Below are 25,342 nucleotides of genomic sequence, written 5' to 3' on the forward strand. Positions count from 1 at the left end.
TTGAAATGTTTATCTATTATATGTGTTTGTGTGTTTTAATTGCTCACACATCGTCATTAATATTATTAAACTTTATGCGACTTTTATACAATGAGAGGTTAAGCTAGCTATTAAACCGGGTTTAATTCAGCATTATCTACATACGAAATTGTCTGTGTCAAATTAGAAATGTGAAAGTTGTAATAGCTTAAATGTTATTCATTCGTTTGATGTTTCTCAGTCACTGGTTTTGACATTTGTTTGAGGACTTTCTGTTTGAACTTTTCTAGGAAGTCGGTATTTTTGTAATTATATTTTTTACTTGCATCCTATGTATCCTATACCAGATCTTTCGATGTAACTATATACAATGTTTGTGGATGACATTGGAACTTGAGAGAACAAAACGTCCACAAAACAATTACATGGTTTATATCTATATTTACAGCATCGATTCATCCACTCATACAACTCAGTGTTTCCAGCAGATTGGTATTAAAACAATGTAATTGTTTCAAAGGAGCAATCACAGTTGTGCAAATTGAAAAATTTAAGTTTAAGATAGGAAATCAGTGTCTATGTCAGAGGAATATTTATATGAATTATTGAATTTATTATTCAGGAAATAGAATTTGAAAAATCTTTTTCTGTGGAATCATTTTGGAACGGAAACTATCTCTGAAACGTGGCATTTAGAGAACTTTGAACAATTATGTAAGAAGCAATTCATGTTGAATAAAACCTAGTTATTGTAGTTTAGAGTTAAAACTTTCCAAAGTCAGTAAATGATTTGAAATAAAAAAAATATTTAAGTTTAGTTAGATAAAACATTTTTCCTTTATCGTATTGTTCCAAAAGCTTTTTCTTTAGCTGTTAAAAGTTAGACATGTAGCATTATGAGAGAATGTATATGGAGATAAATCAGATTGTAAAAATGTTTATTTATACATATGACAATTATAGTAGTCAATCAAGTAATGATGGGGATCATTTTTGGTTAGTAACCAACACACAGAAATACTGATTCAATACAAATTTGCTAATGCTTTATACAAATGAAATATTGAGATGTGACTTTAAATGATGATATTATGTTATTCATCTCCATTATAGGGGTCATTTTGTTGTATTTCGTCGGCTTTCGCTCAAAAACTGTCTGAAGAACGACTTACAGCTTTACAGATAAACTTGAATAACTTGAAAAAAGAGCAGCTAGATTATTTGTCAAAGACAAAATTTGAATGCCTTATGTTAACTATAGACATGCCGCAGAAAAACGAGGAGTATGTGGATATGTCAAAGGTCGGGTATGTATGCATTAATAGAATTAGTATCCAGGAATACAAGGACAGCGGTTATATTTTTATGGTTGAATTTAATGTGAAGGAATAAAAAGAAACAATTTAATAATTACAACACAAAGGTCAAACACATCTTGTACGTAAGCTGTATATAGCCTGAGTGTAGAAAAAAGTAAAATCACAAAAATACTAAACTCCCTTATCATGGCAAAATCAAACGACAAAACACATCAAAAACGAATGCAGTAAATACAGCTGAAGTGATGAGGACACTATATTATCAGGTTATGAGGACGTTTTTTTAAATGTTGAGAGCAGCACAAATGTTAACACTCTAACGGAAGTGGTATTTTGGGATATTTCTTTCAAAAGTATTCGCAGGAACTACATATTTGAGCATTCTGTAAATCGGTATCACGTATAGTGTAAGCATGGCAAGATGGTTTACGTTTTCACATTCATTGATTAATAACTTCCCTTTTAATAAATTATGAGTGGGATTCAGGTGTTTGCAGTTGACAGTTTTCTTGTTCCTTTAAAACAAATCTTTAGATATCAGCTGGTTAATGGAACTATTGAATTCAAATGGAAATCAATTTTGTCCCTCTTCGTGCCGACCCGTTTGTTTATTATAACGATGCTGACTTCATTAGAAACTTCTAACGAAGAAAGATAAGAAATTAGCAATATCCTTCAATTGTAAGTTCCGCTATAAAGATGATGTTCTCTCACTAAATGGTTCAAAATTTGGTGACTATATTGAACGAATATATCCAATCGAACTAGAGATAAAGGATACTACAGATACAGTTAGTCTGTTTCATATCTTGACTTACATCTAGAAAATGGCAATGAAAGAGGGACGAAAGATACCAGAGGGACAGTCAAACAATAAGCGTTGTTTGAAAACAAAAGTTTACGACAAAAGAGATGATTTCAGCTTCCAAATTATTAACTTTCCATTTCTATGTAGCAATATTCCAGCAGCACCGACATACGGAGCATATATCTCCCAACTGATATGATATTTCCGGGCTTGTTATTCCTATCGTAACGTCCTTGACAGAGAGTTGCTGCTCACAAGGAAGCTTTTTAACCAAGAGTTCCAAATAATGAAGTTAAAATCATCCCTTTGTAAACTTTTATGGACGCCTTCACGAGTGGGTTGACCGTTATGGAATAACCCGTTTCACAGATTATATAGGATATGTTCCTTATGTCGTAACTACAATCCCTTTCTCTTTTCACAAATGTGTCCTACCGCATTTGACGGTTTTAATAACATACGCAACACGACAGATGCCACCTGTGGAACAGCATCTGTTTTTGATCTGTGAGTTAGACTGCCGCATTGGTATCTTTCGTCCATCCTTTGTATTCATTTATCATGAGGTAGTGACACCTGTTTTTATTCATAATTAATGATAAGATTAAACACATTTTTAATGTTACATATCATTGCATTAACGTTGGGTTTTTTTTTATGTAAAAAGGTCATAAAAAACGTTTCTTAAAATTCTAGAAAATTATTTTCTTGCAAGTACATAATTAAAATTCATTTATAGGTCAAGTTGATTCTTTAGGAAGCAAACTTCAAGGTATTTTTTTTTTAGGTAAAAAAAATATAAAAAGAAGATGTGATATGATTGTCAATGAGACAACTTTTTTCAATAGACTAAATGACACAGAAATGAACAACTCTATGCCAGCACACTGCCTTCAAGATCACATCCCACACCACATGAACAGGTATGAATAGCCTCGCCATGATAAATGCAAAACAATTCAATCCATAAAACCAACGGCAAAATGTATGTACATTATAATGAACGAAACACAAACATGTTAAACAACATCCACTGAATTACAGGTTCTGTTTCTGTTGATTTTTTTCAGATTGAAAGACGCAATTGAATCTTATTTGTATGATCCCCCATATGAACATGAAGCTCCGACACCTGATTGGCTTCAAATATTTGTTAATGCTTTACCTGTGGACGGAGATTCTCGTCTGATTTGCTGTCATGTGGTGGAAACATGGGTCACATTTCATAAAACATTAGCTAACAAAAGGGATCAGATGTTATAGATAATATATAAACATGATATTTGCATTTATAAGTTTGACCGTCACATGTTTGTTACTGTATCATGTGTATATTGTCTCTTTTTAAGGGTGAATTCACCCAAAAATATTGTGAGTGTGTATATTAAGCATGACAGATTTGACATTTCAATGAGAACAAAAATATATATAGGTTATTGCTTGCAATATGAGTAAGACGATGTAGTTATTTGGTCTTAAATTTCTTAAAATGTCATGTCCAAACTAGGACTATGGCAGTTGTTAACAAAAAGTCTGTGTCTGGGTATGTTGGCGTTTGTTTTTGTAGTCGTTCAGTGTTTCTGGTGTTCCATTGTTTTGTTCTTGTGTTTCCCTCGGTTTTGGTGTGTGATCACGATTTGTTTTCGCAATACCAATATATGACTATTGCTGTATACTTCTGCTGCCTTCATTTAAGACAAGCTGTAAGATTGTTTATTATATATCACATACATTGATAGTGAACTAGAATTGTTTCATCCGAAAGTAAACGACCCTTAATAAGTGATTTTGTAAAATATGAACCATCAATAAAAATGTAACTTAGGGCTGGATTGTTTCTTTAGGAAAACTTCTATTGATTGTAACATTGTGTGTAACTATGTGTTTGCTTATGGCGAAAATTAAAAGCTTACCGGAATATCTAGTAATAACCTTCACGACATTTCTAATAAGGTTCACAGTTATCAATTACAGGTAACTGTAGATTCATGTTTGATATAAACTATTTCGCAATTTGTTATATATGCTGTTTATTTTCCAAGAATGTCAAATGCATTTGCTTATGAAACAAAGATTAAATAAGTATATGTCTTGTTAATCAAATAGTTTTGAAAAGTACAGAAGATGGAGAGAATTTTCATGTTATCGTGTTTGAAAAAAAAGGCATCATCCGAAATTTGTTCTATAGGTGGCTCTGTCATGAACCTCATTTTTGTATTTATATATTTTTGTTCTGAAAGGTTAATTAGTTATCAAAGATACCTAAGTTATAATTTAATACGCTAGACGATAGTTTCGTCTACATAAGACTCATCAGTGACCCTCAGATCAAAATATTTATAAAGCCAAACAAGTACAAAGTTGAAGAGCATTGAGGACCCAAAATGTTTTTTTTTCCAGTAGTATGTATTTATTTTATAGCTGGCTCTGTCATGAACCTCATATTAATATTGATATATTTTTGTTCTGAAAGGTTAATTAGTTATCAAAGGTACCTTGATTATGTTAGTCAAAAAACATAAAGTTTTGACACCAAAACCTCAACGCGCACTTGTGTGCAATACAATGTATGAATAGTATAATTGATGGCTATTGTAGTATCATAGACATTAGAACAAGCACGCAGAAAAAGTTCATTTGATAAATGATTGCCGGAAAGTAAGAGAAAGTTCATGTATACGTTACGATGATTCTCTTTTTTAACTAATATTTGAGAAAATATAGGTGGTATGAATTAGTGAAAATATTGATTTGAGTCTTGTCAAGAAAATTTATTTGATGAGACTGTCATCAAAGTGAGAGGGTTAACGCTATAAAACCAGGTTTATTCCACCATTTTCTACATTTGAAAATGCCTGTACCAAGTCAGGAATATGACAGTTTTTGTCCATTCGTTTTTTGATGCGTTTTGTTATTTGATTTTGCCATGTAATTATGGACTTTCCGAATTGATTTTCCTCTAAGTCAGTATTTTTGTGATTTTACTTTTTACCATTTTCCTGACTGAAAACGATCCGGTCATTAACATACAACGCTTTATTAAACTTTATTTCTTATTAATTTTTATCATACCTATTTCTCCATTTATCTACTCTTTCCTCAAAACATTAACCTCGTCTTCGTTTAGATTATGTTCTTTTTTTATTATTTTTTATTTTGGTAATATTTCCGATATAAATCATATATATTCCTATAGTCAGTGTCATAATTATTTTAATGAATCCATGCAAAATAGGTGCAAAAACGAAATATTCCTAAAAAACACGTGCATTATTTTTGGTAGCATATCAGTGATCAATACAACACCATTGAGTATCTCATAGTTTCGGATTTACATGTAATTGTACACATATGTATTGTACTTAGTTCCGATTAATTATGTTCGTCTAATAAGACAAAAGGACATCTGGTTTAAATAATAGTAAACAATAAACTTGACTTTAATTCAATTTCAAAAACATTGTAAAATCTCTTTTTTCACTTTACATGTAAATTTCAAGGAAAATGATGAAAATTTATTTGTAGTTTACAAGATTGATCGTTTATATAAATATACAGTGTTATTTTCCATTATTTAACGCGAGCGTACATTTTAAATGAATAAATTGAATGAAAACTACGGTTCCTTATTTGTGCATTGTGATCAAAAATTCGTATGTATAATTACTTTCATTTGTTTCCAACTCTGTCTTGAATTGTTCTGGTCGTACTATTGCAAATATTCAATTTCATGACTGCATCATGTGTTTCTATCAGTTTACCATAGTGCTATCACATGGTAAGATTAGAAATTAATGGTAAACCCTAGTTTTAAGTGTTTTGATGTCTTATCTTACCGTTTTAATTTATTGACATAACTGCACGACCCGATTTTCGATTAACAGTGGTAAGATAATCGTTGCAAAGAATCCTGCTCAAACTTTTGTGAAAGACGGTTTTAACTTTGAAGTGTTGTGAGAGTTTATGTTCTATGTTGAAGGCACTTGTATATAGTTACCTGCAATACAAGTACTGTTCCATTGAGTTTAGTTATATGTCTTCTGTTTCTGTCCCTGACCCATGTTTTCTGTATTTGGCATGTGTAGTGCATCATGACATAAAACATTGTTACATATACCGTGATGAACTTTCGTGCAGGACTGCTTTGTGTATTTTTGACATGGAATTCTTGACCAGAATATGACCTTTTGACTCTTGACCTATGCACTTTGGGTGTGTCATCATAATACAGTGTGTTCCTTTGTATATTACCCTGACATAAAAGTATAATTCTAAATTGACCTTGCTTCTGAATACAGTATGTAGCATGAAGATGTATTGTCATAAGATGGTGAGTCTCGTGGCACGAGAAACTTCATAGAGCTTGACCTTTGCCTTCATTGTACAACTTGTATATTTTGTTTGAATTATATGGAGAATTGTCTGATTACGCTCATACCACATCTTCTTATATCTATATTAGATATATAGATTGCCTAACAATTTAATTTTGACACATTATTTAGTATGTAAATTTAATTTAAGAATGTTTAAAATATTTACAAAATGATGAAAATAAACGCAATATTTCGCTAGACCAACTAGCTTTATCAAGCGTGCATCTATCCAGGTGAAATCGGATGTAGATGATAAGAAACGTTTGCAGCTCAATGTATATGTTGCACTTAGCTGCCTTGAAAATAAGAAAATATTGCAGGTCAATGTCTATGTTGCACTTGGATTTAGGCACTTATATTAGATATATAGATATATTTGTTAGTTTTGTGTACCACGATGACCCTTTCCTCAAAATCTGCTTTGTGTTTTTGTTTTGTCATGGAACTCTTGATCAGTCTATGACTTTTGGACTCTTGACCTATGCATATTGGTATGCAGTCCGCCTCCGGGTGAGGGATTTTCTCACTCACATTTACTGCTTCAGTAGCACCATGTGATAGATAATTCAAAATGTTTCAATCATTTTACCTTGGATTTCATTTCATGGACATGTAGATATAGGTAGTCTGCTTAAGCATCTTGAAAAATCACACAGAAGGTATACGCATATCAATAAACTGAACTCAGTGCGAAGAACCTTTAAAGTACACTTAGACATAGAGCTCAATCTAGTGAAACACTTTTTTATGCTGGTCACTGTCTGTTATCAAACTGCACCGCAATCCTGAAAAAAATATGCACGTTAATTCTAATAGAAGTAGAATCCAAAGGAAGTAAATAAACTGTTTACTGAAATAAATGTACAATATGTCTATGGGCCACAGATGCCCGTGCTTGTGAAAAAAACACAAGTAAACTTCCACATATAGATGCAGGATTCACGTAATTTTGACTGTTTTGTGACCATATGCATTTTGTATCAGTTTCAAAACAGTTGGTTGTGTCAAACTAAAGTTAAAGAAACAGAAACAACAGATTTAGCATTGCTACGTGTTGATATTTGTATCATTAGTACTCGTTCCAACTTCTTATATCTAATAACTCATGAACAGTAACACCACCCAATATCGACCTTGATAGATATGTGTTATGGGGTAATAAGCATTACGTATAAGGTTTATAACATTTGATTGAGTTAAACTTATTAAAAAGAACGAAAACGAAAAATTCAGCATTTTCTATGTTTTTAAAGGAACATGATAACTCATGGACGGTAAAAGTGATGCTACCAAATTTCAAATTTAATCTTTTTTATGTGGAAATAAGCATTGTCCCAGGTTAGGGAGATGGTGGAGATCCAGCTAACATGATCAACCCCGCCTTATTAGAGAATTTTACGTTTCAAACGAAACTTACGTACGTAAACGCAAGTGACTTAGGCTTACAATTATACGGACTTATAAGACATAAATTATTTTGTGTTTGTCTCCCTTCGCCGGTTTCAGCATCCTAAATTTCAGTCGGATAATTTTCTTTTAATTCTAAATAACATCCCTGTACGGAGCAAGGACCGTTCGATCATATAGGGGGAGGGGGGAGGGGTCGTGCTGTAAATTTAAAGAGAAGATATTTCAGCCCATAAGATAAATTTAAAAACAAAATTTCCGAATCAATATCAACCCCCCTTCCCCCGAAAAATTAAATGATCGACTAACAAAATCAAAAATGGCTGCAAAACATGTTGTTTGGAATATAGATAAAATCACGCTGACAAGCAATGACAGAAAAGGCTCAATCGAAAGTTCTCCAAAAATGTTAAAAATAAAACAAATTTATCCATGTACCCCCTCCCCTAAAAATAAAAGGGTTGCTTCCTTATCAAAAACATGGACATGCATTTAGCTGAACGAAAGTAAAATGTGTACAAAAGTAAGAATATAACACATTTACAGAAAAAAAAATTACCACAAAGTTTTTTTGGTATCTTTGTTTTTGTAAGTCAATATTTTCCATTCTTTTAATCTGTCTTCCGTTTTCTCGGGACGGAGGGAATTATCGACCTCACTATACAAAATTTATAGGTCTTCTTCGAACTGTGCACAAAGCTATTCCACTATCTGACTATACCTCATAAGGTCAGATCAAGTAAAATAAACGATACTGTAGTTTCATCGGGAAATCGGAGGAGTAAATCGGTTTATATGTTACAGTTCATAAGTAACAGACCGACAGGTTGACACTAGAAAGGTTGACAGGTTGACTCGAAAAAGGTCCACAATGTTGACAAGTGTTAAGGTCGACAAGTTGACAGGTCGACATGTTTAAAATTCGATATAGCATGATAGGTCGACAGGTTGGCAAGTGTAAAGGTTAAACGTCGTGTGAAGTTGAGTTATGTGTTTGACTTGCAAAGAGAAGGGCTGTATTTATAAATGATTCTGATGAAGAATAAGATGTTCCTACGGTTGCAGAATAAAGTCATGCAAGATTTGTTTAAATTTCGTTCTTAAAAGATAAAATTGTAAACATTTATAAATCTTTTTTGTCCATTTTTCAAATTACAGTCCTTGTGGTTAAATAAGTAAGGACGGGTCCTTTTCATTTTTTTAATGCCAACTTGTGTAGGTGAGTGAGACTTTAACAGACTCAACTAATATACATAACAGCAAGGACTGTGATCTGAAAATTGAACTGTATAAACTGAAAAATCTAAAGTTTTCAGTTCGATTTGGTCGTTTCAGTCTGATTATTAATAATCAGTTGCAAGTTTTACGTCGTCACTACGAAAACATTTATGTGCATCAAGTTTAATTTGGAATAAACAAGTTAAATAACTGAAACCTTTGTCTCATGATTATATGACTTGAAACACAATAATTGTTAGATACATCGTCAAAAAAAATATATACTGAACATTAATGATATGTATTATCTATTAAAAAAACATATGACTCAGAAAATAAAATAAACTTAAAACCTAAAAAAAGTCAAAGGCCAGGGTCATGGAATTCTGTGCATCAATTTCAGTTGAACAGAAGGAAGTCAAAGATCGTATGTCATACTCGGTAGTGTGCCTGCATGCAGACCATCCAAGCTTACTAAGTACATGATGTACAACAGATAAAAAGTTGCAAATAATTTACTCATTGGCTGTACGGGTGCGAGTCTGTGATTGGATATTGTTTTTCTTCGGAAAAATCGAAAGATTATGGGAATATTACAGAAAAGGAGACAACAACTGTTTTTCCCTTTTTATTCTGGAATCCCTCTTTTTGAAATTTCTGGATCCGCCCCTTTTACTTATCTACCACCATAGAACCACGATTTTGCTATATATGCAAGTTTCTTGTAGTCTGTATGATCATGAAGCAGATTTATGAAAAAGAAGATGTGGTATGATTGCAAATGAAACAACTCTCCACAAAAGACCCAAATGACATAGAAATTAACAACAATAGGTCACACCGTACAGCCTTGAAAAATGAACAAAGTCCATACCGCGTAGTCAGCTATAAAAGGCCCCGAAATGAAAATGTGAAGCAATCCAAACACGAAAACTTACGGTCTTATTTATATAATAATAAATGAACGAAAAACAAATATAAAACACATACACAAACGACAACCACTGAATTACAGGCTCCTGGCTAAGAACAGGTACCGTACGCATATATACATACATAATATGGTGGGGTTAAACAATTTAAGTTAGCGGGATCTCAACCCTCCCCTAACCTGGGACAGGGGTATAACAGTACAACATAAGAACGAACTATAAAAATCACTTGAGAAAATATAAACTCATCAGATGGACAAAAATATAAGTGGATGTGGCCGGGTACTTGTACATCCCAACAACAAAAAGACACTAAGAACAGATCTAAGAGTACTGACGGCTAGTTCAAGGCCACTAACAACTAATAAAATAAGCATGCATATAAAACTAGTCTGATAGTTATCAAAAGTACCAGGATTATAATTTTATACGCCAGACGCGCGTTTCGTCTACATAAGACTCATCAGTGACGCTCAGATCAAAATAGTTAAAAAGTCAAACAAATACAAAGTTGAAGAGCATTGAGGACCCAAAATTCCCAAAAGTTGTGCCAAATACGGCTAAGGTAATCTACTCCTGGGGTAAGAAAATCCTTAGTTTCTCGAAAATTTCAAAAGTTTTGTAAACAGAAAATTTATAAAAATGACCATATAATTGATATTCATGTCAACACCGAAGTGCTGACTACTGGGCTGTTGATAGCTACCCGAATTAAAACAACAGAAATTTTAAACAAATCAAATATGCTGCTTAATGCAGCTTTGATTGTCACTTATGCATAACTTAGTTCCAATATTTAAGGCAATGCAACAGGCAAAAAAATATAAAGATGACTATTTCCAAAAACCTTACTTGACATGATTCACCTGCCATGGTAATGCATCGGTTTGATTGACAGCTTAGCTTGTACAACAATGCTATGTGACAGTCTATTTCTAAACTTTATGAGCTGATCATGGTAAAAGGGTCCAACAATCTTGAATCAACCCATGCTTCGTTGACATAAATGTTAGAGATATTATAACCCATTCTGCGTAATTTGATACCGTATCTTGTATTTGATAACCTTCATGTCGGCTTGGATTTTTTTGTCAAAACGCCGAACTTTTCTCTTCAAGAGACAGCCTTCTTTTTTCAGAGTAATTACCTGTCCCCGGCGATGCTTCGAGGGGTAATAGTAACACAATGATACCTTCAATCCTGTCTGTTCGTTGGTCTGTCCGTTCGTAACACTCCTGTTGGCACTCTTGAACCTACATCCTTCAAGGACTTCTACACATGAAACATGGCAAATGTATAACACAGCGATACGTATTTTTTTCACTTTCAATAATCAACTTTCCAAGGAAAATAAAATTGAGAATGGAAATGGAAAATGGCAATCAAATAAAATAACTCCCACACGGAGGCGTCCTTCAGCTGGCCATGTTTTCAAACTACTTTTCTTTATAGGATATGGCACACACGACACAGATCATTCATTGAAAAAAAAGAAAAGCTGGGTTATCAATAAGGCAAAAAAAAAAAGTAAAGCCCTTACTCATTTAAAAGGCAATCAAATAAAATAACTCCCCCCTCCCATTTTCAATTTTCCCATAAGAAATGCATTAAAAATAATTATTCGACGTCCTTCAAATTCTCGCTCGCAAATTATCATTATTCCAGCCAAACAATTTCAAAGTATATACAAGTGGCACATGTGAACAAAAATTGGCCTTTTGATATAAAACAAATATATACTCTGAGTCTCGCTCGTGGAATACGCTATATTAAATAAATTTGAACTAAACAGAGAAAGGGAGACAAACAAAATTTTACAACTACCAAGTTAAGGTGTATAACGTACGTCAAAATATACGATTTTTGTTTAATTCAGAAGTTAAATGGTCAACGGGAGATAACAATGAACATATTTTTCAAATGTTAAGGTTTGTTACGTTTAAGTTCGTCAAAAACTTAAAATTCTCTAATAAGTATGCATGTGCCTGTCGCAAGTCAGGAGCCTATACATTTGTCCGTATCTTTTCTCGTTTGCATTTCGTTTTATCGTGTGTTTTTCTATGTTGTGATGTTATACTTATGTTTAATTCCGCTGCAAATGTTTGCACCTGTCCTAAGTCAGGAATCTGATGTACATTGGTTGTCCTTTGTTTATGTAATTTATACGTGTGTCTCGTTTCTAATATAGATTAGACAGTTTGTATTTTCCCGTTTGAATGGTTTTTTTTACACTAGTAATTTTGGGGCGCTTTATAGCTTGTGGTTCAGTGTGAGCCAAGGCTCCGTGTTGAAGGCCGTACATTGACCTATAATGGTTTACTTTTATAAATTGTTATTTGGATGGAGAGTTGTCTCATTGGCACTCATACCACATCTTTCTATATATATTTGCTCATTGTTGAAGGCCGTATCGGGACATATAGTTGTTAATTTCTGTGTCATCTGGTCTCTTGTAGAGAGTTCTTCTTTGGCACTCATGCCACATTAGGTGGAGGGTGTGGATCCCGCTTGCATGTTTAATCCGCCTCATTCTGTTTGTATGTCCCAAGTCAGGAGACTGTAATTCATGAATTGACGTTTGTTCATGTGTTGCATATTTGTTTTTGTTCATTTTTTGTACATAAATTTGTCCGTTTCTTTTCTCATTTGAATTGTTTTACATCGTCATTTCGGTGCCTTTTATAACTGACTATGCGGTATGGACTTTGCTCATTGTTGAAGGCCGTAGGGTGACTTATAGCTGTTAATTTCTGTGTCATCTAGTGTTTTGTGGAGAGTTCTTATTGGCACTCATGCCACATCTTCTTTTTTATTTTGTGTATAAGTTTTGTAGTATTTGGTTGAGGCAACTAAAGTTAAGAAAACGGAACCCTTTTTTTTTGACGTTCGGGACGAACGGACTAGAGTAACTCTTTATGCCCCTTTACTATGGTACCAACACAGAAGTTCTGATTATTGTGCTGGTGCTACTCATCCCACTAGCACTGTCATTAACACACACACAATTTTATTATAAAAATATTCAATTTTAATTTTGATTTGATTATTTTGGGCCTATAATGATTATATGCATGCCTTTCACAAGTAGTATCAAATCTGACATTATTACAAAGCAGCTATTCATTCGAACTCTAAATGTGCAATCAAATATATATGCAACTGGTCAAGTGGCTAGATGCATATATCGTTGGCCAAATGAACGACAGGTCCTAATTTTGTTGTTTAAAACTTCTAGAAATATTAACGGAAATAAGTGAATTATATGTGTATGATGTCTCTGATATACTGTATATTTCGTTTTATTTTTGAAATCTAAACGATGCTTATTTTTATCCAGTTTCCTTATCAAAATTATTAGAATGAGAAAATAAATACCTTTCTACAGCTCCTTTTACCGTCGATACTGAAATGTTTAATGTTATAAAACAATTTTAGCGTCTTTGACCTACTTTATCTTTTTATTCGGATGCTTGTGGTTATCTTCTCCAAGTTCAACGGGTACATTAGAATAATCTAGAATAGAACCCAGATGGAACCAAGAAGTCGGGTTGCTATAACCAAACAACCCGGATGTTGAACCAGTTATCGTGGTTTCGAACCAAATAACCCGGATAGAACCAAGGTTCAGAACCAAACAACCCAGATTGAACCAAGGTTTAGAACCAGAGTGCCCGGATAGAACCTTATTGCATTCGGAGTTCTCATGACTTTTTATACCTTCAACGTTTTTTCCAAATCATTTATTTATTTAGTATATTTATATATAATTTTATTATTGTTTCGTATAATTGAAACTTTTGCACTTGCTGAATTTAAAGAAAAAATAGTTTTCAGTTTATTTTCCGTTTTAAGTTAAATATTCTCGAAAAAATATCCAGTATGATAAATGTTTACAATAAAACTTGTTTTTAACCGTTTAAATAAAAAAAAATCAAATGTTAACGAACATTGAATAATGTGGAAATTATTATTTTTCAAAACACTTTTATTTTACCTTTTGCTTGAAATGGCTCGTATTTAATGTTCAGTTTGATGTATTATTATCTTGAACGTATCCGATCGTAATGAAGAAATGTTAATATGGTTCATTAGTACATCTTTGTTATATATAACCAAATACGCGTATGATTCACTTCACAACAATCTTATTGTCAAACCAAAATCCGTATATTAATTAAAATAATTACCTATCTTTCATTACAAACCTAGAGAAACATAACACATTTTGTTTATAACATGAATTTATCATTAACCTGGCTAAACATATTTTCCCCCTAAATATGAATTAAAACAATTGTGGTCATAGAAATAATAAACTCTTATGTTTATAATATCTATATAGTGAAATATATCTTAAGAATAAAATCTGTATATTAAAAACCTTTAACCGGGTTATAATTAGGGGGACAATACAAAACATTCATTTTTGTTAAAAGTAAGATATTCATACATTTGAAGTATCTTGAATGACAAAATTTTTCTATAATTAACAAAAGAAGTTACAAGAATAAATAATACATCATTCTTGTACCTATGTAGTTACAACAGGTAGATTAACTTTTCATTCCCCACCTAGTGGCATTATTTTTCTATCTGTGCACTCTTACATCTGTGCGTCCCTTTGTCTGTCTGTTCCGCGTCAGGTTAAAGTTTTAGGTCAAGGTAGTTTTGAATGTAAGTGAAGTCAAATCAACTTGGAACTTAGTACACGTGTTCCTTATGATATGATTTGTCTACTTTTAATGCGTAGTTAGAGTTTTGATCCAATGCACATGGCAATTAGTTATGCGAGTGGGGGTATCCGTGTACAATTTACACATTCTTGTTGGAAACAAAATGTGTGCTGTTACTACAATCAAACATTTGTAGATGTACTACGAATACTGATAGAGAAATTTAAATATACAGTTAAATTGTTTCAACTATTGACGTTGATAAGTCAATAAAGTTAATTCTATAGTGTTTAACAAACCGATTTAAATTTACTTCTTTTGTTATTGATTTGAATCGATACAAAATAATTAGATTTGGTTGAGAAGTGTTTTTGAAGAGCAATAATCATTTACCCTTCTAACACATTGGAAATGATAAAGGAAAATTATCCGGTTCGATGTTTCCTTAAATTAAAAAAAAAAAAAACAGGTAACCATTATTTAAAAATATCTACCAAATAAAGTGAAAAGCCTAATTCCATATAAATAATTCAAATAACTGCGAGTGCAAGATTACATAACTGAGAAAGAATAGATAGAAATGTCCAACATTGGGGTGCAACAGTCAACATGTAATATTTTTTTTTCAAATGCAATTTTATCAATACCATACAACCTGAACAATATTTAAATATTTGTAGATACTTGGTGCAAAATTTTGTCTATCACGTTACCCTTTTGGAGAAAAAAATAAAATTTGAAAACAGAAATCTACCTCTTAAAATGCTTTTATCTTTTTAAAAAAGAACAATATGTTAGTTTACAAAATTACATTTCACTTTAAACTCAGCTGCTTTCTTCATCCATATTTCTCTGTTTGTAATTACGTAATTCCTTTTCTTTTGTAATCGCGTTGTACTAAGCTTTTTATACTTTCAAAAAAATATAACAGTAATCAGTGTCATAAATATATAAAATGATACAAAAGGATGTAATTCTAAATACTACTCAAAATCATTGAAATCAGACTTCCGATCAGCATGATCAATACACAATATATAGTTTTACACGTTTATCGCCACCCCTTCCAACATCCCCTTCTTTTAGATTTTGTCCATTTCCTTTAAATTTGGTTTATTTATTGTTAATGTGTCTTAATTTACCGGATTATAATGGTCAAATATAAACCAGTGTGATACAATGATTTAAATGATATTGAACAATAAATTTAAATGCATGTAGCAATGTGTAGTTTCAATTTCTAAAACAGAAAATGAAATACCATTTGCATATTCCTTTCTTACAAACAGGCAAAATATTTTAAATCGTGATTATGTTCTCTCTATGCTATATGGTGAAATACACGGCTTTGATTTCAATTTTAAAAAAATATGTCCCAACTCAATTGTTAATTCTGTTGTATATTTTCGCATGTGCATGTAGTAACTGAAATATATTTTTCAGTTTGATCAATGTTATTGATGAAAATGTCAGCTCTATTCTTTTTAAACAGAAACCAGGATCCAAAAGAACTCACCAGTCGAATCAAACAGGTAAAACGGTTAAATAAAGTATAGAGCATTGCAGACCCAATATTCAGAATTAATTTGTTAAAAACATCTAAACATTATTAATAAAAAAATATACAGTCTAGTGTTTATATTATTATATTCAGGATTTTGGATTAAAATCAATAGACCAAAACTTACCTGTATTATTACTGATCTATGTTTACACCTTATACATTATATATCAGTATTGTTAAAACTTTTGCACCGAAGAAGGCCATGTGTTGAGCCGAAATATTTGAAAAGTATTGTATAATTTATATCATCTGTTCAGTTTTTCCATCTTTGTGCGATGATATTCAACACTTTTTAGTGTTTTGTTTTCCATCTATTTATCGGTATTGTTACACAATCTTTTAGACTCGTATATATTTTTAATACCTATACCGAATCGAAGAAAAGTTTTGTAATACGATTGTAAATACAAAGTCAAGATGATCAAATGCGTAATAAAGAAAGAAAAACTTTAATATGTTGCAGTTCCATATTACTATGTTTATAATCAATTTAGAAAAAAAAGATAATAAAAGATACACGAATACTTTCTTTTCAAATAATCAATTTAAGAATTATTGAAAAAGAGACTCAATACAAATGTATGAAACACCATAAATATTTTGTTTGCAGTGGAGAATCCATTCCACGTGTAGAGTATACGGAGGATGAAGTAAAAACATGGTAAGTTATTACGAGATTTCCATCAAAGGTCATAAATCGATTGAGAGAAAACAAAACCGGTTTACAAACTAAAAACGAGGGAACCACATCAACTATAAAATGAAAACAACGTCATGACAGAACACAATACATGACAAGCTTGCATGCCAATCACTCGATAAGGACAGTTATAGTTCATTTAGTGAAGTCGAGGTATAGATACTTTAAAATATATTTAGTTTGACGAGTGGAAGAACTCCTAGAATATAACATTATCAAAACAGCAGAAAATCAAATCTCACATTTCACGGTATTCTATTTTTTTTCCCTTAGTTTCATAACACTTGAACATGACATCAAAAGTCAACACATCAACACAAGAAAGCCATTTGTTACAGGAAAACCATATTTCTAAATAGTCTTTTAAAATCATTTTGATGGAGACGTCTTCAATAAAAAACGATCGAAAAGAACTAAAGATGACATCTCAAGCCATATAACCAATACCTTTAATAGAAAATGATCGTTAAAACGGTAAATGGTCGTTATGATCAATACTGCAAACGTTCGTTAATACGTCAAATTTAATAAATAATTGAAGACAAATCATGAGGGACTGAACATAAAATGATAGCATGCATACATTAACATCTTTGGCAGAGGTTACACTAATAATATCTGGCTACATGAATTATGAAAAGTATTTTAAATATTGTTTTGCATTTTAATAGGAACGCAATCTATACCAGATTAACACCATTATATCCGAAACATGCTTGTAAGGAGTTTCTGATAGCATTTCCACTTCTACAGCAGAAATGTGGATATAGTGCTGATAACATTCCACAGCTGGAAGATATATCAAACTTTCTGAGAGGTGAGCAAGTTACGATATCTTATTTAGTAAATTACTAAATTAGGTAGATATTTTGTTTAGAGAAGTGGAAAATATAGCGATTTTGGTGGTTACTTTTAATTGGTGAAGTATTAAAAGCTATGACAAGCGGACTATATCCATTGTCTTCTGAGTCACAAACCTGCTATAGCCATAATATAATAATGGCATATGTAAAACTTTCAATAAGATAATTTCAACTTCAATGTAAAGAACTCTTGGTTCCAAAGCTCCTGGCTCTTAACCAAATCTTTACTTCAAGGAAAGCATGATAACTATTGCAAGCAATCGAAGGTAGCAAAACATGTATACTCAATATACAAGTACGGATATACGTTACATTAAACAACTATGTTTTATGGTGCATTAAGGAATGCAGATAAGAGACACCGTTAGTATCAGAAAATGATATTCGTTAAAACTCAAAATACACGAACAATAATCAATAATTCATATTTTTCTTAGAATGATTATAAAACGTCTTTCGATTTCATCCGTTGAATGTGTAAAATTCAAGTCTAGAAGTCATTGTGTATTCATTTGAAATTCGCTTGATTTAAAAACCATTACCATTCTTAGATCAGTACTTTATTTCTCTTTTCCCTTTGAAAGAATTTGTTGTGTCTTGTAACAATATGCCGAGTTAGCCATTTCCTACTCATTTTTAAAGATCATTCTTATGCTTTGATATAACACCACATGTTTAGGTGAGGGAACAGTCATGAGTCTTTAATTTATTGGTTGCTGTCTGTCTTGATGTTGTTGGTTTTTTTTTGTTTTTTATAACCTGAAATCAGGTCTAATTAGTTGTTTAAAAATTTATCCTGTTAGATTCACTTGTAGTTTAATATTTTGTAGAGTTTTCCTCTATTAATAAAGGCTGAATAAGGACCCGTAGTCATTGAAACCATCGTCCTTATATACCACACTATATCTCCTTTCCTAAAACTAGCAATATTGTTAGTAAAGTTTCTTCTCTGAAACATGAAAGAGATAGAAAGAGAGAGAGAGTTCATAATTTTATTGCACCAGCAAATACTTATACATTGATATCATTTGTTTTATTCAGATCGTTCCGGATTCTCACTACGACCAGTAGCTGGTTTGCTATCATCTAGAGATTTTCTGGCAGGTTTAGCTTTTCGTGTCTTTCATGCAACTCAGTATATTAGACATGGTTCGAAACCACTATATACACCCGAACCGTATGTATTTTCGTACTCAAAATATCAATGAATGTACAAATCTAAACATGAGACAACTATAGATTCATATATCTATACGAAATCTTTTTTTTTTGTATCATTTTAAGAGAGTAATCAATTCGTGTTATTGGCGACTCAAAACACATGCATGCAGTGCATAACTTATTATAATTCATTGTAACCATAGTTGTCAGCGCTTATATGTTGACTTGACTTATCATTGATATGAACAAACTTGACAAAATTGAATATTTAAGAAATCATAAAGTTTAGACCAGGAATCTATAACGTCGGGTGTATGTTGCTAAACCTTTCAGAAATTTGGGTCCTCAATGTACTTCAGCTTTGTACTATATTTGGCCTTATTGTTGGTTTTCTTTTCGAGCGTCATGGATGAGATTTTTTTGTAGACAAAACTCGTGTCTTTCGTACACAATTTAATCATGGTGTTATGATTAGTTTACACACTCTAACTTTAAAGCCTTACTTCTTTAAAAGATAACGTATGAAAACAGAAGCATATAGAGGAATACTTGAAATATTAATTAGATACTTTGTTCCTTAAATGTATGATTCCTTTACTGGAAATCTGGTTAAACCGACGATAATTCTGCATCATTATATACAGTCTTCGAAATCATGGAGCATACCCTGATGCATAGGCGTGGTCCCTTTATATAGATTTGTGATAGTTAATAGCGATTTCTGTTATTTCAGCTCCTCATATTTTTGTGTTTATGTCAGACGCTCACAAATGTTTTATCATAATTTCAATGAAAAGTAAAGTATGTCAAAACACGCAAAAATGGCATTCACGAAATAGTATCATTGGCTGGAGATTTTGAATCTGCACTGGTAAACATTCAAAATAAAGTAATTCGAAGGTTAAGTAATATCATTTTTTTAAAACTCACGAATTGTGACTGCTTTACCAATAGTTATCAAAGGTACCAGGATTATAATTTAGTACGCCAGACGCGCGTTTCGTCTACATTAAACTCATCAGTGACGCTAAAATCAAAATATTTATAAAGCCAAACAAGTACAAAGTTGAAGAGCATTGAGGATCCAAAATTCCAAAACGTTGTGCCAAATACGGCTAAGGTAATCTATGCCTGGGACAAGAAAATCCTTAGTTTTTCGAAAAATTCAAAGTTTTGTAAACAGGAAATTTATAAAAATGACCACATTATTGATATTCATGTCAACACCGAAGTGTTGACTACTGGGCTGGTGATACCCTCGGGGACGAAACGTCCACCCCAGCAGTGGCATCGACCCAGTGGTGTAAATAGTTATCAAAGGTACCAGGATTATAATTTAGTACGCCAGACGCGCGTTTCGTCTACATAAGACTCATCAGTGACGCTCAAATCAAAATATTTATAAAGCCAAACAAGTACAAAGTTGAAGAGCATTGTGGATCCAAAATTCCAAAACGTTGTGCCAAACACGGCTAAGGTAATCCAAGTCAGGAAGATGACGGTTGTTATCTATTAGTTTCATGTGTGAGCTTTTGATTTTGCTTAATGGGGACTTTCTGTTTTGAATTTTCCTCGGAGTTTGATATTTTTGTAGTTTTACTTTTTAAGAACTTCTATTAGTTATGTCCAAACCATTTCTTACCAAGTGATAATATATAGACAATTTTAACATAATGGGTTCTTAAAACTTTTAATACTAAATGGATTATGAAGCATAATGAGTTTATTCCGTTTCTCTTCGTCGTTATTAATGCTTAAAAATTGTGATCATTGTGTTTTAAATTAGCTTTTAAATTAACAGAGACGTCTGTCATGAGTTGCTAGGTCACGTTCCCATGTTTGCAGATCCTGATTTTGCACAGTTTTCACAAGAATTAGGATTAGCCAGTTTGGGAGCTTCAGAAGAGGATGTTAAAAAACTTGCAACGGTATGTTAGATTTTTCAATGTACTAAATGACATGTTTAATCATATGTTTGGCAGAATACTTTTGTTTGATTCAATTTTCCACCTTTGCCATATAAGTGGAGATAATTCAAATGTAAGGGCAGATAATTCAGATTAAGTTACTTTTCAATAGAATGTGTTATGAACTTTCCTATTTTATTGTGTAGCAAGAACACACGTAGCAAGAAACGAGTCCCGTGACCCCATATTGTTACTATGGTATTCATATAAAACTGGTATGATTTGTGAATGAATTGAGACATTTGAAGACACCCTATTTTAATTGATGATGTGTCTCCCTCTGTTTTAGTTTGTAATCCGAATTTGTTTTCTCTCAACCGACTTATGACTTTTGAACACTGGTATACTACTGTTGCCTTTTATCTATTTGTAGTCGTATGAATTTCATATTTAATAAATTTGATTGTAGCTCTACTGGTTCACAATAGAGTTTGGGCTCTGTCGAGAAGGAAAAGAGGTGAAGGCATATGGTGCTGGAATTCTCTCTTCATTTGGAGAAATAGAAGTGAGCATCTATATATTTAAAATTTAGAGACACAATTAAAGGGATATGAAAAAATACCATATGTATTTAACTGAAACGTAAAATGTTTTTAGGAATACGACATCACTGTTCGTAAACATTCAATAGTAATGGCGTCGACTCAATTGTAACAAAATCCCAAAAAGAAGAGCCTTTATCATTTCACTTAAGTGTTAACACAATATAAGTATTTGAATAATTGCAAAGATTATTTGCTAAAAATTCAAGATATTGTACGTAATATTTAATTGTCAAGTAGATACTTTCGTCAGCTAGTAGACGTTTTCTTCTATCATATTTGAAAAAAGTACGGTTTATACAACTTAGGCGGTAATATCCAAGTGCCCGCTTAATTGCTCAATAATTGTTATTAATATATTCACAGAAAGATTTCGATTATTGAATTTCTGAAAACATTATTTTTCAATATTCCTTGCACAAGTTAAATCGACTTTACTAAAACGTTACATTTACCTAATATTGGATACATTAGCCTATGATGACATTTATAAGACAGACACGTGGGTCTATTAGTCTTTCTCATATTCATTTTTAAAAAAGATTTATTGGATTTAGTGATTTACCATTTCAATCTGTGTTTACTATTTAGTACTGCCAGACAGATGAACCAGAGAGACGACTTTTTGAACCAGAAAAGGCAGCTATTCAGGAATATCCTATTACTAGATTTCAACCAATTTACTATGTTACTGATTCGTTTAAGTCTGTTAAAGATAAAATAAAGTAAGCAGTTGAGAGATAAAATATTATCAATGTAAAGTTTTGGGAAGTGTTAAATGTACATGTTATATGATCATTCAAAATTATGTTTTACCAACACTCCCCTTAAAGAAAATATAAATCACTTTTGAAATTGCAATTAAAACAGCACTACCGCTACGCAAATACTGAAACTTATCTGAAAATATATATACGATCTGCAAATATTTGTAAATTATTTGCATTAGATTGAACTTAAATTTCCATCAGTAGCACATTCTATTAATATTAATGCAACACATTGAGATATTACAAAAAGAAAGAAAAGAAAAACAATCGAAATACCTTAATCTGTATGATTTGCATTAGGCAAACACAGGATCTGATACATGTCACACTCACAGGTAGAAGGAAAGGATGGAAAGTGAAACAACATGAACAAGTTTCTGCATAACATAAAATCATAAGAGTTCGTGGTTGTTCTTTGTGTAGTATCACATTCCCTCATTATGTTTTATTTAGAGATTACGCATCAAAGATTCCTCGCTCATTTAATGTGCGTTACAACCCTTTCACCAAAAGGATAGATGTCATCGATGGCACAAAGGGAGTGGTTACTCTAGTCAAAGAATTGCAAGGTATAAACATAAGATTAAGTTTTATGTGGTTGAAGATTAGCATTTTTAATTAAGAGATAGATATGATATTTTGTAGTAAACGAAAAACAAAGAAATAAAAAATCACCGTGTTTTTCTTTGATTTCAAACTTCATTAAAACAACAAAATGATCAATGCAATTATGCAGCTATACGAAAACCCTTTTCAGAAATTGACAAACCAGATGATAATGCTTTCAAACCATAAGCATTGATATGTCTATCGCGTATTATATTTCTGTTAAGACGATTATTGTATTTTATGAACAAATGTGTGGTTCGAAGATGAAATGAACAGTTTGAAAAAACCTACCAGTTTTGTGTAACTGAAAGCATGCGAATGCATGAATTCTATTATATATATAGGGCATTCATTATCAATGAACAAATCAAAATGGTGACATACCAACAGATAACAATATTCCTTACTGAAAATGATCAAGTTTCAACTTCATATGCCACGCTTTAATTTGCTTCGGTCGAGCTATACAAGTTTTGAATACATTTACTTCGGTACTTAACTGATATATAAAAAAAAACTTGAAAAATCCCCCTGCCACAGGTCGGTGGTTCTATCCGAGCACTCCGTAATTATTCGTAAAAAACATAATATTTACGAAATAACCAGCAGTGTTGAAAAGTGGCATATACAACAATCCATTAGTCTAGAATTACCCGTTGCAACATTAAGAAATTATTAAGAAAATAAGCGAAAAGACTGATCTGCCTGAATTGTTCACTCTTTGGAGGTAATCATTTGGTTAATAGCTCATAAAGTGGCTACGTATTTATGAAACACTGGTTTAATCTTTACTAAGGGAGGTAGCTGAATAACACTCTGAACGAACACGATCAATGAAATACTCTTTTATTTATACTTATCAAAGTAAACAAAATTCACATATTAGACACTCTAAACAATCAGATATAATTTATGTAGCAATAGAGTTTACGATTTACCCACTGTTTTTGTTGTGTTCTTTTTCTGTTTATTAAATTGAAGAATCATTTGTGTTATTATGGGTGTCCATAACCTTTTACATCAGTTGTTTTCCATTCGTTTTTGATGTGTTTTGTCATTTGATTTTGCAATGTGATTATGGACTTTCCGATATGATTTTCCTCTGAGTTCAGTATTTTTGTGATTTTACTTTTTACATTCACAATTCTTGCTCAGAATGGATCACAAAACAAAAAGTATGAAGATTTCTATCATATTTGATAAGTTCAATATATTTTTCAGGAGAAGTTAACATGCTCCAGGATACACTTACAAAGATTGGAAGTTTTAGACAGTAAATGGTGTACGATTTATAACATTTTGAACAATACTATAGCGTACATAGTCTTTGTTGAATATCACAGCTAGAGATGATGAAATCATCCGACATAATTATGACTTAATACAAAAAGATTTGTAGTTTTTTGTGGTGTATATTCTACCACTTCATTCCAATTAATGTACCATTCGAGAAAATTTCTATTTCAACCATTAACACTCAAGGCATGCCATGATTTTCATGCATTTAAAGTTTTACTTTCGGTAGTGGAAATTTCAGTAGATACTTTACTTGAAATCTATTTTTTTAAATGAATTTTTAATTGCAATATAATAAAACATCATTGAACAAATATAATGAAGAGAAAACTGTCGTTATATAAACATGTTTTTATTTTAAAAAAAAAACAATGAAAGAAAACATGTGGAAAGGTAATCGAACGAGCATCTAAGAAAGTTTGAAAAGAAAAACAAGAATACAAAATAAAGGATTGTTCGACAAAAAAAATTGGACATTTCAAAAATAATTTCTTTACGTATTATAAGACTGGAGTTATATATTTTTATGTTCTAGCCTTTCAATTAGTAAAAATGAAACTTTTTTTTATTATTATTACACAGAGAAATGTGCCTTTTTTGCAGGTGTTCCTAAGCTATTTTTCGTCCATAAGATTTGTTTTTGGGGAATTGATATGGTGTTTATTTTTAGCATTTAACGCTTCCAGACTTTTAGTCTGACAATAAAACCAATACAAGGCATCAATTTGACCTTCGATTTGTTGAATTTTACGTCCTGAACAATTTTCCTATTCCAAGGAGACCGCTATATTATATCGTAGTTTTGTAGCTTTACAAATCAGTCATTGTAAGAAAGGAGTCATATTGTATAATTTTGTATTTTCACATTCGTCGGTACTTAGATTGTTACAACCTATATTATCTTTACATACGTTATTTTGTTTATGTAGTAAAATATTTTATCTCATCATATTGTTTTACATGTTTATCTTTTATTTTCACAACATAACAAGAATGTGTCCATAGTATACGAATTCCCCATCCGCATTGTCATTTTCTATGTTCACTGGACCGTGAAAATGGGGTACAATCTCTAATTTGGCATTAAAATTAGAAAGATCATATCATAGGGAACTTGTTTACTTAAATTCAAGTTGATTGGACTTCAACTTCATTAAA

At 31.9% G+C, this 25,342-nt stretch overlaps 1 protein-coding gene across 1 annotated transcript; it reads left to right on the forward strand.

Moving 5' to 3' along the window:
* The first annotated feature begins 1,242 nt into the window (after positions 1-1,242).
* On the forward strand, positions 1,243-24,905 carry LOC143049480 (protein henna-like). The gene is made up of 9 exons (XM_076223097.1): positions 1,243-1,286; positions 16,887-16,937; positions 17,648-17,793; positions 18,881-19,016; positions 20,802-20,928; positions 21,377-21,472; positions 22,101-22,234; positions 22,733-22,848; positions 24,110-24,905. The coding sequence occupies exons 1-9, from the start codon at positions 1,243-1,245 to the stop codon at positions 24,163-24,165; spliced, it is 906 nt and encodes a 301-aa protein (XP_076079212.1). The 3' UTR covers positions 24,166-24,905.
* Positions 24,906-25,342: the final 437 nt, after the last annotated feature.

This window comes from Mytilus galloprovincialis, chromosome 10 (assembly GCF_965363235.1).
Source record: "Mytilus galloprovincialis chromosome 10, xbMytGall1.hap1.1, whole genome shotgun sequence".
In the NCBI taxonomy this organism is placed as follows: domain Eukaryota; kingdom Metazoa; phylum Mollusca; class Bivalvia; order Mytilida; family Mytilidae; genus Mytilus; species Mytilus galloprovincialis.